Below are 17,381 nucleotides of genomic sequence, written 5' to 3'. Positions count from 1 at the left end.
TTGAGAAAGCATTCTTAGACTGTCAAGGGAGTTACCAACCTTTCGAAATTTGTCTATCTGTAAAAAAGTATCAGTGCCATTGTTCTTCAAGCTTAAGAATTTTATAGGTTTGCCTAACAGGAATATTAAATGCTTCATCTGGTTATACATTGAGCTTATGATTAATTTATTCTAGAATGGCTAATGCATGCAAATTGGATTTTTTTTTCATAATGAGCTCCTTTATGCTTTTCATATTATAAAATATTAATCTGTCAAAAACTCAATATTTTCTCCGAACATATGGAGAGTTTGCATGGAGAATGAACTGGCACTAATTTGGGTGGTTTTTACAGTGTGTAGGTCCTGGTAAGTTAGTCTAGTGAGTCATTGTTTCCTGTCCATCTTTATATACTGAAATGAATCCTACTGTGTCATTTCAAAGCACAAATAAAAACAAAAATTATAGCATAATGTATTACAATTACAAGAAGTGTTAATGAAACATTAACATGTAACTAGAAAACTTTAGAGTGTTAAATTAATTCTACAGGAACCTCATTGACTTACTCTTTTAACTCCGACCTACATACTCAAATATGTTTCCTGGACATTGCTCACGGGATTCTATACCAGGCTGGGTTGTGCTTCATTAACTTAAGCTTTAGATATGCTTGACCTATTTTACAGCCGGGTCAACCACAGCATGGGCTTGAAAGCCCAATAATGCGTAGCTTGTGGAATCAGCAAAACCAGTCCTCAGATAGCCCGCAGGTCTGTATATAGCAGTGACCCAGTGTCACACACATATGAAATTACCTGTTATATACGTGTGTATGTATATATATATGTATATATATATATCTATATCAATATATAGCTTGTAGTAGTCTACATATTAAGTTTTTTAGAAGAAGCAGTAGTAATGAGGTCACTAAAGAGGTAAAGGGCTGGAGGTGATGAGTGGTTTTATTTAACAGATATCTAACAATTCTGTTGATAATCTCTTTATTAATTTTGGTGTGAAAATTTCCCATTTACTATTTAGTCCCCACCAACTAACACATTTATCCTTAAATCACCTGAATAAACTTCTTTTTTTTTTGTTTTTTTTTTAGCAAATGTGTTTTAATGTTATGTCATTGAAATGGTGACTATTAACAGTAGATGTCATTTGTGTAAATTTTGTGTTTTTATGTAGCCATTGTCATTCAGACTGGGCCTTCTCTGTATGTGAAGATGTTCATTATTAGAATTCACAATTATATCAATCAGTAGCAGTTCAGTGCTTTATATATAGAAAATGTCACACAGTAGGATTATTAACAGAAGTTAAGTGTATGTAGAGAGCTGCATCACAAGTATTTATATAACAAGTTTGACAGTTGCTGTGAGGGCCTTTTGGCTACATTCACAACACAGGTAACAGTTTTCACATAATTGGAATTGCCATTCTTGTATACATAAATCTAATTACTGTTGATTTTTTTACCCTAAAATAAGTTTAGGAGCAACATACAAACTTAATGGGCTTCTTGAACTGTATAATGTGGTAAGACTACTCCTAACATTAAATTGTTTTTGTCGTTTATTGCAGGTAACAACAATGCGACGTCAGGTGAAAGAAGCCCGAGATACCATACAGAAAAACAAAGTAGAAATTGAGACCCTTCGGTCCAAACTAGATATGTCAACATCTAAACTAACTGGAACAGAAAGGGCTCTATCAGAAGCTCTTAAAGAACTGAAGAATGAGAAAGATAAACTCATGAAGATGTCAAATGACTGGAATAAAAAGATACGCAATTTAGAGGGACAACTTAAAGACACAACTCATAAAATGGAACGTCAGCGTGATAGTTTGAATGTGAAGGAAAATGATTGTAAGAGATTAGAATCAGACCTCAAAACTAGTAATCAGAAGGTACGAGAACACGAACGTGAAATTCTCAAGTTAAAGGCTGTGGAACAAGATAACAGACAAATGAAAGAAAGGATGGAGGACACAGAAAGAAAAATGACAACTTTAAAGTTAGAACTCAAAGAGAAAGACATGCACTGTAAGAAAGTAGAGAGTGAGTATGAACACCATATCACTGAGTTGGAGCAGGAGTTTACTCAGGAGAGGGATGATATGGAGCAACACTTAGAAGACATGAAGAAAAAGTTTATGGAGGCCCAGGAACATTCCAATGCTGGTAACATGGCTGCCATTTTACAGGAAAAGGATATCATCATTGCCCAGTTGGAAGACAAAATGATAGAAAATGATAAGAAATTGATTGACATGGCAGATGAACTACAATCGGAACTAGATGAAAGTGTCATGTTGCAAAATAATCTTGAATCTGTTCAGAAAGACCATAGTATGCTGGAGAAGAAACTCAAGGATCAGGAAAAGATATATTCAAAAATGTTTTCAGAGAAACAAAAAAATGAGGAAGAAAATAGGACTCTTAGCCGCACCATGGAGGAATACAAAAAGGAAAGCCGTGAACTGGGATCTCTTCTAGATACTGAGAAAAATGCTGCTGTCAAATGGCAAAAGGAGAAAAAGGAGTTGCTTAGTAAAATCCAAAACCTGGAAGGAAATATTGATACACTTCAACAAAAGCTAGACAACAAAGGATCAAGAATGTCACATGACAGCAGCCACTCCGAAGAAGATCGGAGTAAAGTGTCTGATATTCTAGGTAACTTCGTTGTTGTGGAAGCAGAAATGTCAGAAATCACAAAAACAATGATAGGTCTCCAAAAGAACTGTGCAGATTTCCTATCAAAACAGACAGAAAAAACTACTTCTCCTCTGGTTGGTATGGGGGCTCTGATGACGGACATTGTACATCGCTGTTCTCACTTACAGGACATTTTACGTGAAGGTTCTTCTGACTTGAGTACACCAAGGTCAACAAGTCAAGGGGAACATTCTGAAGACTTTAATGAAATGAAAGTTAAGTATGACAATTTAATGGTAGAATCAAACAACTTACGCAGAGATTTGGAGGATATGTCTAGTCAATCCAAACACCGTAAAGAATTGGAGTCAAAACTGGCCGACCAGGATAAGGTGTTCAAGCAGAAATTACTGGAGATGACAACTCGTGTTGATGACCTTACTGGAATGGTAAAACATGCTGGTCCAAGTAAGGCATCCAGTCCTCAAAAACCAAGAAAGCCAGAGGAGGCTTCCATGGCCCTCTCTGCTGAGATAGAGGCAGAATTAGATTTACTAGAGGACCGCATAGCTTATGTTGATCAGGTGCTACGAACCCCTGATATAAGCATGTCAGGTGAGGAAGAGGAAGATGATGATGAGGATGAGGAGTCTGACAGTTTCATGAGTTCAGATGATGAAATGTCAGATGAAGAAGACGATGAAGAAGAAGAACCTGTTGGAAACAGTGGAGAATATGAAAGTAAGCGACTGATTGGAAAGTTACGAGCAATGAGAAATCAACTACAAATTACCAACTGTAAGATTCAGGATCTAACAGATGAAATGACAGAGAAAACATTCCTCAAACATGATTCCTCAGGAGAGGGTGAAGAAGGGTTGAGGCAGACTCTGGTCAAGTGTAGTGACACTGTAGATTCTCTGACAGGACGCCTGGTTGACAAGGTCAAGGCTGCTAAGATAGGCGGTGCTAGCTTAGAGGGCAGCTCAGCAGAAAACATGGTTGCGTTTCAAAATTGTGTAAAGGAGATGAGAGATAAATTGGTTGAGGTGAATAGTATGGTGGCAGAACATGAAGCACTGGATGCAAAGTCTTTAAAAATGGTGCATGTGAAACTGATGAACCTATTAGAGTATCTGAGTCATCTTCAAAGATTCAAACATCGGGATTTTGACATGTTGGGGAGGATCACACATCAGGATCTACAAGCTAAGGCTGTAATAACACGACGCGAAAGTGGAATCAGACGGAGTCGTCTCCACTTTGAGGAGAAGGTACATCTGTATGCGGATAGGTTGTCTGTGGAAGCTATTATACTGGGACAGATGGCATATTTGGTGCAGCGTTACCAAATGGGCGATGTATATCGGGATCTACTTCTGAAGGAGATTCAGGATGTAAATATGGTTATCCTAGACTTGGAACGTAAAATAGATAATGCCACAAGGACAAGCAGCGCATCAGAAAGTGGTGTTGATGTTGTCTCATCTTACGCAGCAATTTTGGCTGAGAAAATAGTTCTAGAAGGACAGTTGGCATCATGTGCAATGGCAGCAGATAATCAAACGACTGATGACACTGCAGTGTTGTCTGCTCTTCAGATCACGGAAAACCCATCAATCCTTGCTATGGAGGTGTTCTTAAGGTGTCAGGTTGATACATCAGTTCATCAAAAACTCAATCAGGCAACAGAACATATGGATTCTGTCACTGGTCATATCATCACTAGGTCATTGGTGCAGGGTGAGATATCTCATGCCTTAGCGAAGATGAAATCACAGTTCTCTTTGAAAGATGGTGTACGCGACATAACAGACCTTCTCCGCCAGGAGAGGAAATTCTCACATGAACAATTGCTAGCTAAGTGTGAGACCATGTGTAACTCAGTGGATGTGTACCAGGCACTGGTAGTGTCCTCACTGCGATGTCAGGCGTGCCTGGCACAGACACCAAGTATTGCTGAGAGTTTATATACAAAAATGTCACAATCATTCCAAAAACGCATAGAAGAATTCCAAGAAAAACGAAGGACATCAGAAGGTAGAGAGCAGAACAGGTGTCAGCACATTATAAATGTACTGGAAATAGAACTAGAGTCTAGTGTTAGAAATTTAAGAGAATTATTAGGGTCAGGTTTAACGGAAAAAGACGATACAGTACAAGATATGACAGTTGGATCTTTAGAATCCTCAGTGTTACAACTAGCGGACATTCTTGTACATAGAGCAACAATCAAAGGTACAGTAGGATATATTACAGACATGGTTAGCTCAGGAAACTTTCCAGAACTTCCTGACACTGCCACATTCTCATCAGAACATGTACTCATAGGTGATCAGAATGAGGCCATGCAGGTGCTTGCAAGATCTCTTTCAAATGAAGCAACAAACAAGCAATCTTTGGCAGCTGAGTTGAAAAAATTCAATCCAGAAAATGCTTCAAGTTCTGAAGAATGTTCTCGGATAGTAGACATTTTAGGGATTGTCCCTGACAGTGAACTAGGAAATAACCTCGGAACATATGGTGAGAACCTGTTACGGGAAGCTCTTCACCAAGCTCAGCTTACTTACATGTCCTACAAGATGAAGTTACAGCATGAGAGAAACATGCGCGAGATGAAGATGAAAATTGAAGCTGGTCAGAAAGTAGACCTTCCTTCCGATTCCAGCAGAGAAGCGGAAGGTGACATTCATGCTTCCTTGTCAGTGTTTGAAGAAATCTTAGAAACAAAGTTTGAGGATGAGTGTGAAGTGCTAACAATACTGGACAAGGAAATCAAACAGTTACAGTCTGTATCAACAGATACCACAGAAAAGGGATATAGTCAACAACTCAGCAACCTTATCTCTACATTTGAAAATGAACTGGCTGTCTCCCAGGAACGACATGATATACATGTGGATGTTTTACGTCAAGAAGTCAGCAATATTGTGATGCGCCTTGAGAAAATGACAGATGACTATGAGAAGGAGAAGGAGGTACTGGTGTCAGAGTATGAGAGTAAAGTCGGAAGTCTCCAGGAGGAACTGGAAACAATTCAGGTGGACCATGAGGAGGAACTAGAGCAGGTGCGCCAGGACATCATGACTGCTGTCAGTGCAATCCGTGCCAATGAGGAAGAGGTGGATGGTCAAGTAGCTGACCAGGTCAAAGGAAAAGGGTTCAACCGGCAAATGATCTCTCAGAAGGATAACTTCAGTGTAAGTAAATGAATTTGATCTTCTCTCAAGGGTATAAACTAATTGATTGTCATTTATAAAAGTGTTTTCCTTGTGTAAATTAGTTAACTTTTCATCTCTCCAGGGTTTGAACTAATTATTTGTAAGCAATAAAGTTTCTGCTTCAGTGTGAATAGGATGATTGAGGTTGTACAGGTGTTGTACAGGTTGTTGATGATATGTTAACACCTGTTGTACAGGTATTGTTGATGAGGTGTTAACACCTGTTGTACAGGTATTGTTGATGAGGTGTTAACACCTGTTGTACAGGTTGTTGATGAGGTGGTCACACATGTTTTGTAGGTATTGCTGACGGAACTTCATGAGAAGCTTGCCAACTCAAACCTCAGTCCTTCTCTGTCCACTCAAGTGTTGGATCTTGTTAGTCAACTCCAGGAGTCTCTCAACAGTGACACTGTAAGTAGAAGTGCTGTGCTTAATCTTAATTGCATGGAACTGAATAATAGGTCTGTCATTAATTTTCATCTGCAATCTCTTTAACAGTTGTGATCTCCATCTTATCATGTTTTCCATGGAATGCTAACTGGCATTGCCCTCCCTTGTGTTTGATTTAAGAATGAGTTGAAGCAAATGTATTTTGAATGTTTGCCTGTTAACTGCTTGTTTTCACTTGCCTATTATTTGGTTGTAAATGAGGAGGCCATATTGCCTGTTGTTTTAGTTACAGGAGTTTGAGGATCCCCTGTCCCCCCTGCCTGTGTCCTCGCCCCCTCCATTGCCTGTTCCGCCACGGAAGTCTGAGTCTCTCAGCGATGTCCCTGCCATGGACACGCTCAACATGACAGATGATGTAAGCTATCCCAGCATGCCTGGTTCACATTAACATCACTTTGTTTTACTTTGTTGTAAAAGTTGATCATTTTGTTGATATTTGTAACTTGGTTATTAGCATGTGGATCATTTTAAGATGACATTGGGTGGACATACAGTTTCACAGGTTGTATGACTTTATGAACTAAGATTTCCATCTGATAGTCTCATCACTGTTAAAATCTCATGTTCACTAGAATTTTTAATTGCAACTTTTAATCAAACAGGTTTTTTTGGAGTGACTTGACAATTGCACCACAATCCTGCTTTAAGATGATTGGTCCTTACTGAGAAGTGCATTGATAGGTGTATCCATAGTGAAATATTTTCTGTCTTGTAATATGCTGGACTGATCCATAATGGAAAAAGATCTATCTCGTAAACCTGGGGACAAATTCCAATGAATTAAATTTTTGTTGTTTGCAGTCATTCCATACTCTGGATAGATCTCAGCATGATTACGAACTGGAACTACTAAAGCGAGAGAAAGAGGAAGCTTTAGCAGAAGAAGTCAAAACAACTAAAGCAGGTCAGGAATCCATATACAATTCTACAATGTCACAGTCACATTGAACTCGACATTTAGAGTTCTGTAGGTTTGTGTGAGAATGATAATGGTAAAAGGAGAGAAAATTGTTTTATTGTAGTACATAGGTACAATTGTAATACATAGACGGTAATTAATAGCTATGGTAAGTATTACGGTTTGTTTGGTGTCATCAATTTTTGGACTGAAAGGATTTCATTGTAAATTATGAATATTTAATATTATCATGGTTACAAGGTCAGTGTCATGTTAAAGTACTAAATGCTAGTTTCCTTTGTGTTGTAGCTCTGGATGCGATGAGAAAGGCTTATGAAGATGACCTTGAGGAGGAGAAAGAGAGATACAGAATTGCTCTCAAGACCATGTATAATGATGACTACATCCAGGATATACGTCGACAACAAGAGTATGTAGTTTTTAAATACACTGGATCAGATAACATTGATAATCCATCAATATTTACATTTCCGGTGTGTATTCTCTGTTTGGTCTTTTCAACAACCTTCCACATCAAATTGGAATCAGCTATTTTGCTATTCCATCAGTTGTCTGACTGTTCCGTCTGTGCGTATAATGTCCAATGAAGAATGAATATTCATTTTTTAAAAGGCATTATTAAAAAACGGTTGTCAAATTGTAAATTTTTTGTTTTTGTTGTTTATTGGTGTGTAAACTGCATTGATCACAGATATTTCAATATAATGCATTAGCATGCATCATTTAAATATCTGTTTAAAAATGCATTGTACACACCAGTAAGCAACAAAAAAGAAATATTATTTCTTGATTAGCCATGAATTCACTTAATTAGTAATTCTTTATGGTAAGGAGTCTTTACTCCAGATGTGTGCCAGATACATTTTTAGGTCATCTGACCCGAAGGGTCGAGATGACCTATAGCCGTCATGCTTCGTCCATCGTCGTCCGCCATGTGTCATCCGTAAACTTTTCATTCAAAAAACTTCTTCTCAAATACTAGAAGGCCTAGGGGGCTAATACTTGGCCTATAGCATGCTGGCATGGAGCCCTACAAAGTTTGTTCAAATTAATGACCTCGACCCACTTTCAAGGTCACAGATGTCAAATATGTTGAAATTTTTAAACAACTTCTTCTCAACCACCAAAAGGCTCAGAATGCTGATATTGGGTCTGTAGGATGCTGGGAGGGAGGGCTACCAAGTTTATTCAAATGAATAAAGCCCACTGTTTTAATAGCGGACTCACTGTTGTTAGAGTTTGGCTTGCTTTTTGTCAGATGACCGTTAAGGCCCATGGGCCTCTTGTCTTCACTAGATGGATGGTATCTATACTAACCCCAGGGGTCAGCATATTACCTCTGACTCAGCATCAACAGATAGGTTTATAACAGAACAATGTACAGTTGGTAGTAGTATACATCATTAATTCTGTGGAACAATGAATAGATATAGGTGGGCTTATTACCAGACATGGGCTTATCGTTGTATAAATATGGTAACACACAGTAAAAGTAGTATTGTTTATGCAGTGAAGAACTGGAGAGAGTGAAGGAGGAGCTGAAGATTGTGACCATGTCCTATGACAGTAAATGTGAAGACTTCAACATAATGGAGGAGAAACTTAACAGTGTGAAGACAGAATATGAGTCTCATATACAACATCTGGTCAAAAGGTAAGTAGGTCAAGGGTCATTTACTCAGACCAGTTTTATGACTTATATATCAAGCATACTGGGCTTGGCTTCAAAAGTGTTAGTAGAAAGTTCACAAAACATTATGCATCTGACCATACGATTTGTTAATTATGTGATGAAATACTGTCTCCAGGCAAGTGGTTTTAATAAGTAGGTCAGCAGTGTTGACTTGTAAAAAGCTCTGAGCAGCAGTATTGAGTAGTAAAATCTCTGAGCAGCAGTATTGAGTAGTAAAATCTCTGAGCAGCAGTATTGAGTAGTAAAATCTCTGAGCAGCAGTATTGAGTAGTAAAATCTCTGAGCAGTAGTATTGAGTAGTAAAATCTCTGAGCAGCAGTATTGAGTAGTAAAATCTCTGAGCAGCAGTATTGAGTAGTAAAACCTCTGAGCAGTAGTATTGAGTTGTATTGAATTGGGATATATGTAAAATTTTCTGTGTTCAGTAATCAACACCTGAATGAGCTTGTAAATGAGGAGATTGGTAAACTGAAGGATTTCGTAGAAAACAGGTCAATGGGACGTATTCCAGGTAACGCTACTCTGGAGGAAGAGCTTTATGATGCACAGGTAAGATATATAATTTAACCAAGAAACTTTCCATTTTCACCCTAATGTCCTGTATCCTTAAAGTAGTGCATTGACATTTGCAAAGGTTAAAATATTTGGCCTTGTTTTCATAATATTGTACAATCAGGTGTCTTCCTATTATACTTTTTACCACTTTGCTCTTCGGGCAGAATTAGTCTGTAGTTATATCAGCCAATTGTATCTGACTGTTGTCTTGATATCTGTTAGTGGGGTATTACATAAATACTTGTTCTGTACTTCAGATCATGGTACGAATGAAGGACGCTGAGCTGCAGAAACTAAGGTCACAGGTGAAGAATTTGGAGAACAATCTAGAGAGAGTGACAGAGGTAAAGTTTTGTGGGTTGTAATGTTTAGCCTTGGCTGGTCGGTTAGTCTGTGATAAAATTTTAACTGTTACATACAATTTTTTATCAAAGAATACCAGAACAATAACTGTTTTATCCCCTCATTTAGAATTGTCTGATCTGGTTACAACAGTTTGATCTCAAATTGTGGTCTTTTCATGTATATTGGCTATAACAGTTAGCTCATCAATTATGATAGTATGCAAATTCATTTGTTTAAAGATGAAAATATTCACTAATGAGATGATTGAGGGATAATTGTTAATGATTTACTGGGAGATGGGATGTGTGAATGCTTTAGTTTGAGACTGAAGTTTATGGTCTACAGGAGCAGAGGAACAGCATGACTCAGTACTTACAAATGTACAAGAAGGTACAGGAACTGCAGGCCAAGAATAAAAATAAAAAACAGGAAGAACAAGACCATGATTCTCGAGCCACAAATCGCTCCCTCCGCCGAAGTAAGTACATACACATATTGTATCACCATTACCTGTTCACCAACCCCTCCCTCCACTGAAGAAAGTACACAAACATATAGTATCACCATTACCTGTTCACCAACCCCTCCCTCCACTGAAGAAAGTACACAAACATATAGTATCACCATTACCTGTTCACCAACCCCTCCCTCCACTGAAGTAAGTACACAAACATATAGTATCACCATTACCTGTTCACCAACCCCTCCCTCCACTGAAGTAAGTACACACACATATTGTATCACCATTACCTGTTCACCAACCCCTCCCTCCACTGAAGTAAGTACACACACATATTGTATCACCATTACCTGTTCACCAATCCCTTACTCCGCCGAAGTAAGTACACACACATATTGTATCACCATTACCTGTTCACCAACCCCCTCACTCCGCCGAAGTAAGTACACACACATATTATATCACTGTTACCTGTTCACCAATCCCTTACTCCACCAAAGTAAGTACATACACATATTGTATCACCATTACCTGTTCACCAACCCCTCACTCCGCCGAAGTAAGTACACACACATATCATATCACTGTTACCTGTTCACCAATCCCTTACTCCACCAAAGTAAGTACATACACATATTGTATCACCATTACCTGTTCACCAACCCCTCCCTCCACTGAAGTAAGTAAACACACATTTGTATCATCATTACCTGTTCACCAACCCCTCCCTCCACTGAAGTAAGTATGTCTTCACACACACCTATATCACATATTCTTTGGGAACATATGACTCCTCAGGTTACTATCAGACCAGAAGGAAACTTAATCTGATTTGTAAACCTTTGCATAGCAGATGTAGAATGAAGTATACTGTTTCTGTAGAATGAAGTATACTGTTTCTAGACCTTCAGTACAAATAGTTCTTCTCTGATTACAGCGCCCTCCTTCCATCATCGAGCAAGGAGTCCAAGTCCACAGACATCTGGCAAGAAGGAGGAACATCACAGTCGTGATTCACACCGCCGGCGCCATCTGGACGCACGTGGTATGTTGGATCATTATAATCCAGTAATAAGCTTTAGTTTACAATGAAAAGATATATCTGTTACTAGGTTTTTAATTGATACTTTTTTTTCTTAAGTTTTAAGAAATTGTGATAAATTTTGAAGTTCTAATGGTACTAATGGTAACAACTGCAATATATGGAACTACATACCTTTTAATCGGTTTTAGTATCTTGTCCCTCTTCATCAATCATTTTTTTTTTTTTTACTGAGGAATTCATTGGAATGGTCCACATATTAGTCCATATAAGAAGTATAGGTATTGAAGTTTGCTAACAAGAAGGAGATTTCGACCTGAGGACCCTAGGAACATTCAAATATTTGTAATTAATATATTAACATCTTTTTTTACAGATCTGAAGAGATCCAAGAGTAGTCCAACCATTCCCTTCGTATTTGGGGGTAGACTGCCCTCAACTAGTAGTCTTGGTAAATCGTCAAGCTTCAAATCTGCCAAGGCTATGAAGGCATCAAAATAACTTCACAGACTGCAGAATATGTTTACCAAGCTTTTTGAAGCGCCAAAATAATACCAGACTCTACAACAGATTTCAGACAAGCCTTAAGGCATTAAAATAATACCACAGACTCTACAACAGATTTCAACCAAGCCTATAGGCAGCAAAGTAACACCAGACTCAACAACAGATTTCAACCAAGCCTATAGGCATCAAAATAACACCAGACTCTACAACAGATTACACCAAGCCTATAGGCATCAAAGTAACACCAGACTCAACGACAGATTTCAACCATGCCTATAGGCATCAAAATAACACTAGACTCAACAACAGATTACACCAAGCCTATAGGCATCAAAGTAACACCAGACTCAACGACAGATTTCAACCAAGCCTATAGGCATCAAAGTAACACTAGACTCAACAACAGATTACACCAAGCCTATAGGCATCAAAATAACACCAGACTCTACAACAGATTACACCAAGCCTATAGGCATCAAAATAACACCAGACTCTACAACAGATTACACCAAGCCTATAGGCATCAAAGTAACACCAGGCTCAACGACAGATTTCAACCATGCCTATAGGCATCAAAATAACACCAGACTCTACAACAGATTTCAACCAAGCCTATAGGCATCAAAGTAACACCAGGCTCAACGACAGATTTCAACCATGCCTATAGGCATCAAAATAACACCAGACTCTACAACAGATTTCAACCAAGCCTATAGGCATCAAAGTAACACTAGACTCAACAACAGATTTCAACCATGCCTATAGAAACCTTCAATGGTAAACCTATGATATGGAGAACCTTATACTGTATAACTGTTAAAATAGAACAGAAAGTGAACAGGAGATTGTATTGTTCACATGTTGATTATTAAATCTACAGAGTTTAATATAGACCAGGAGACTACCGGTATGTGATATTAACCACACAACAGTAGCTAAACTATATGTCTTTCAGTTAAAGATTTGATGTGAACAGATATAGAGGTATATTGCATTAAACTGGAACTGTTTTAAATAGACACAGAAATATCACTTGTATAGAATATAATTGTTGAAAATTTTGGTTTTTCTCCAAAATTTTAAAAAGCAATGGATGATATTTATAGGACATTTTGAATACAACAATGCCTCATTAAATGCAATAGGGCAATGTTACTAGGTAGATAGGGTATTATATATAATTATTTAGCAATTTTTTTTGTGATGTCTACATGACTGTACAACAATGATATTATTTATAAAGTAAGAGGTATGAAGGCTGAATTTTATAAATACATGTATTGCCATCTTATCCAGTCACATGACTGGAAATAACACTGCAGGTATTAATTTAAATGCCTTTTTTAAAACTATATTTCTTCAATGTCTTGATATCCAGTTTAAGGAAATATTATCATGACTGCTGGCTTTTTTGTTTTGTCTTTTTTTTTGTAAAATTTTACAAACAAATGACACTTTTTCAACCTTAAATTGTCATTACAGGTCTGCCATTTACTATAATACAATGTTGTAAGGCCGTCAGACACATGTATAATCCATTATATCTACTGGAATCAAACAGGAAAAGATTCCTGTGGACTAAAGTGATTTTGATTCTGTAGCTGTAAATGTGGACTCCTGAATCATAATTAGGGTGCCTTGTCCTTTTAATGCTTTGTTTTTAGCTTGTCATTGTAAAAAAATTCATCTCAACTTTCATCGTTATTACTGCTTTATCTTACATTGAACCCAGACTGCCAAATTTAAATGTTTTATTGTTAATTTCAAAATATTTTATTTTCAAACTTTATGATTTTAATCACAAAATGCTTCCAGATTTTAAAAGTTTTACAAGGTGAGATCACTGTTGTGTGACTGAGTGTAGGTATAGAAGATTTGACACAGACTTAGTGTGCTTGTATTAATCTGTGATAATGAACTGTTCTTGTATGGATTTTATTACATAATCAATTATTTCAATTCTTGCCAGAAAAACAAATATTCTCAGCAAGATTTCTCCCGTTGTTGAACCAAACCTGAGAATTACACTGTGTTATTAGATACACAACATTTATAACTAAATTTGCACCCAAGTGTATTCAGGTAAGCATTCATTTACCTGTAAACAAACATGTCTCGAGTAAATGTATCAATACATATCTGATAACAACATCTCGTAGAAATATCCGAATAAGCTACAGAAATGTGTTACTGCTCTTGAAGGTAACTCTCAAAAACAATTTATGTTTGCATAGATCCATGGATTAAAATATTCAACAATTTTAATTTTTAAATCTCATTGTTATGAATCTAATGCAACATTTTATTTCAATAATGCAGAGTACTTACTTATAAAAGTACTCAACATTTTATTGGTAGTTAGAATGATATATAAATGAACTCTTAACAATCTATATCATAAAGTTGTGTAATGTTTATTCAATAAAGTTAACCAAAGAAATGTATTAATATAAACATATATATGAACTTGAGGAGAATCAAAATATTTATATCCAAGTAGATAGTTTATTTAATATCCTGGAATCTCTGGAGAGTAATGTTGCTTGCATTGCCACATTACGTAAATTCTGTCAATTACTGCCTAGACCAGAATGCTGTCACTTGCTGTCAATATGGTATCTAGTGTTAGATATTCTGATAAGTCCTTGCTTTATTGATTTTAATACTATTTTGTTGTCCCAGTTTTCCCTTATGAGATTGTTTTAGCTGGGCTGTATTTAATAATGGAAACAATGAATGTGAAACAAACTAGCTTACATTCAGCTTATTGTTTATATTGAAGTTTTCCTCTGTAGCTCTACAACATTCAGATACTGGTTTTCAGTACTTTTCAACATAATTTGCATTTCCAGTTGTACCATTCAGAAAAAATCTTTCCATATTTCTAGCTAAAACAAGAGAGATTTTCAATAGAATTTATTGTTCCTTCAAAAATGAACAAGTGAAGCTCAAAAATTTTCCCAATTTATAAGTATTAACCTTTTACGGAGTTTTAATAACTGGATGCTATCCTGTGTAAGAGATACCTAGTATGTTTGTTTGTGTGTGCATGTTTTTTGTTTTGTTTTAATGATACAAGCGCTCTGCCTACCCTTGTATATATACAATCTTCCCTACAGTGCATATAGTTTCCAATGATTTTGTTTCACAATTTTAATAATGAAATTTTACATGAAGCAATTTATGAACTGACCGATACCATTTTTACAACACCAGGCCTTTTAAATGTTGCCTTGTCTGTTCTTTTGTCAGAAAAAATACTTTCATTTTGCCTATGAAATAACTGTTTGAAACTGACTTTTTAATGTTCAGGGAAAGGGTTTGGTATAAACTTCAAAGAGAACCTCCTAAACCGTAACAATATATTCAACCCTACAATAAAGATACGAGATATATGTACATATATATTGTATATACGATTATATAACTTTACCTTAGAATTACATAGAATTTTACATATCTTTGATTATTTAATGTTTATTTTGTGAGATTGGCGGTATTGGTATATGAGTTTAGGGAAGAAGGTCATTGTTCACGTAGAGATGTATACTTTTGTAAACATTTGCCACTAACAATCATGACATACATCAAAGAAACATACCCTGATAAATAACTAATAAAGATCAAAATAATATATATATAAATCTGAGTGTTTCTTGTCTGTTTCTGTAATCATAGTCAGCCAAAGGAGCCAATACACCAACTATGACTGGATGTACCACTTATTGTACGACAAAGAAGTGGAAAGTGTTAGTAGTTTCACTGGCCAGTAATAGACATGGATTGTCTTATGGCTGAATAAATATAGTATTACATCCAATGAGGGTACAGCTAGCCTGTGATAATGTAACTTCACCCAATGAGGGTACAGCTAGCCTGTGTAAATGTAACTTCACCCAATGAGGGTACAGCTAGCCTGTGTAAATGTTACTACACCCAATGAGGGTACAGCTAGCCTGTGTAAATGTTACTACACCCGATGAGGGTACAGCTAGCCTGTGTAAATTTTACAACCCACTGATGGAACAGCTAGCCTATGTAAATGTTACTACACCCAATGAGGGTACAGCTAGCCTATGTAAATATTTCTACACCAAAAGTAAACGGCTAGCCTGTGTAAATGTTACTACACCCGATGAGGGTACAGCTAGCCTGTGTAAATGTTACTACACCCAATGAGGGTACAGCTAGCTTGCGTAAATGTTACTACACCCAATGAGGGTACAGCTAGCCTATGTAAATGTTACTACACCCAAATAAGGGTAAAGCTAGCCTTTGTAAATATTTCTACACCAAAAGTAAACAGCTAGCCTGTGTAAATGTTACCACCCAATGAGGGTACAGCTAGCCTATGTAAATGTTTCTACACCCAATGAGGGTACAGCTAGCTTTTGTAAATGTTACTACACCCAATGAAGGTACAGCTAGCCTGTGTAAATGTAACTTCACCCAATGAGGGTACAGCTAGCCTGTGTAAATGTAACTTCACCCAATGAGGGTACAGCTAGCCTGTGTAAATTTTACAACCCACTGATGGAACAGCTAGCCTATGTAAATGTTACTACACCCAATGAGGGTACAGCTAGCCTATGTAAATGTTACTACACCCAATAAGGGTACAGCTAGCCTATGTAAATATTTCTACACCAAAAGTAAACAGCTAGCCTGTGTAAATGTTACTACACCCGATGAGGGTACAGCTAGCCTGTGTAAATGTTACTACACCCAATGAGGGTACAGCTAGCTTGCGTAAATGTTACTACACCCAATGGGGGTACAGCTAGCCTATGTAAATGTTACTACACCCAAATAAGGGTAAAGCTAGCCTTTGTAAATATTTCTACACCAAAAGTAAACAGCTAGCCTGTGTAAATGTTACCACCCAATGAGGGTACAGCTAGCCTATGTAAATGTTTCTACACCCAATGAGGTTACAGCTAGCTTTTGTAAATGTTACTACACCCAATGAAGGTACAGCTAGCCTGTGTAAATGTAACTTCACCCAATGAGGGTACAGCTAGCCTGTGTAAATGTAACTTCACCCAATGAGGGTACAGCTAGCCTGTGTAAATGTTACTACACCCAATGAGGGTACAGCTAGCCTGTGTAAATGTTACTACACCCAATGAGGGTACAGCTAGCCTGTGTAAATGTTACTACAACCCACTAAGGGAACAGCTAGCCTATGTAAATGTTACTACACCCAATGAGGGTACAGCTAGCTTGTGTAAATGTTACTATACCCAATGAGGGTAAAGTTAGCCTTTGTAGATGTAACTTTACCCATTGAGGGAATAGCTAGCCTATGTAAATGTTACTACACCCAATAAGAGTATAGGTAGCCTATGTAAATGTTACCACTCAATAAGGGAACAGCTAGCCAGTGTAAATATTACTACACCCAATAAGGGAACAGCTAGCCAGTGTAAATATTACTACACCCAGTAAGAGTATAGCTAGCCTATGTAACTGTTATTTCATTTTCAGTGGGAACAGCTTATCTTTTGTAAATATTACCCTATACATTCAGAT

General features: G+C 37.2%; 1 protein-coding gene across 2 annotated transcripts in view; it reads left to right on the top strand.

Annotated features, from left to right (window-relative positions):
- LOC132551265 (uncharacterized) overlaps positions 1 to 15,088 on the top strand; it is a 75,989-nt gene extending 60,901 nt beyond the window's left edge. The window contains exons 13-23 of one of the 2 annotated variants that reach the window (XM_060215388.1): positions 1,577 to 5,854; positions 6,176 to 6,289; positions 6,555 to 6,683; positions 7,130 to 7,232; positions 7,536 to 7,656; positions 8,758 to 8,901; positions 9,366 to 9,489; positions 9,753 to 9,839; positions 10,186 to 10,318; positions 11,238 to 11,345; positions 11,719 to 15,088. In XM_060215388.1, coding sequence (XP_060071371.1) covers positions 1,577 to 5,854; positions 6,176 to 6,289; positions 6,555 to 6,683; positions 7,130 to 7,232; positions 7,536 to 7,656; positions 8,758 to 8,901; positions 9,366 to 9,489; positions 9,753 to 9,839; positions 10,186 to 10,318; positions 11,238 to 11,345; positions 11,719 to 11,843 — 5,466 coding nt within the window. In that variant the 3' untranslated portion in view covers positions 11,844 to 15,088. The remainder of the gene's footprint in view (positions 1 to 1,576; positions 5,855 to 6,175; positions 6,290 to 6,554; positions 6,684 to 7,129; positions 7,233 to 7,535; positions 7,657 to 8,757; positions 8,902 to 9,365; positions 9,490 to 9,752; positions 9,840 to 10,185; positions 10,319 to 11,237; positions 11,346 to 11,718) is intronic. The other variant, XM_060215389.1, reaches the window with a different exon arrangement.
- Positions 15,089 to 17,381: the final 2,293 nt, after the last annotated feature.

This window comes from Ylistrum balloti, unplaced genomic scaffold (assembly GCF_031769215.1).
Source record: "Ylistrum balloti isolate Yb309-2 unplaced genomic scaffold, AGI_CSIRO_Ybal_v1 Utg370190, whole genome shotgun sequence".
NCBI classification, from domain to species: domain Eukaryota; kingdom Metazoa; phylum Mollusca; class Bivalvia; order Pectinida; family Pectinidae; genus Ylistrum; species Ylistrum balloti.
Note: the sequence above shows the minus strand (reverse complement) of the source record. Positions and strands in the feature narration are given on the sequence as shown.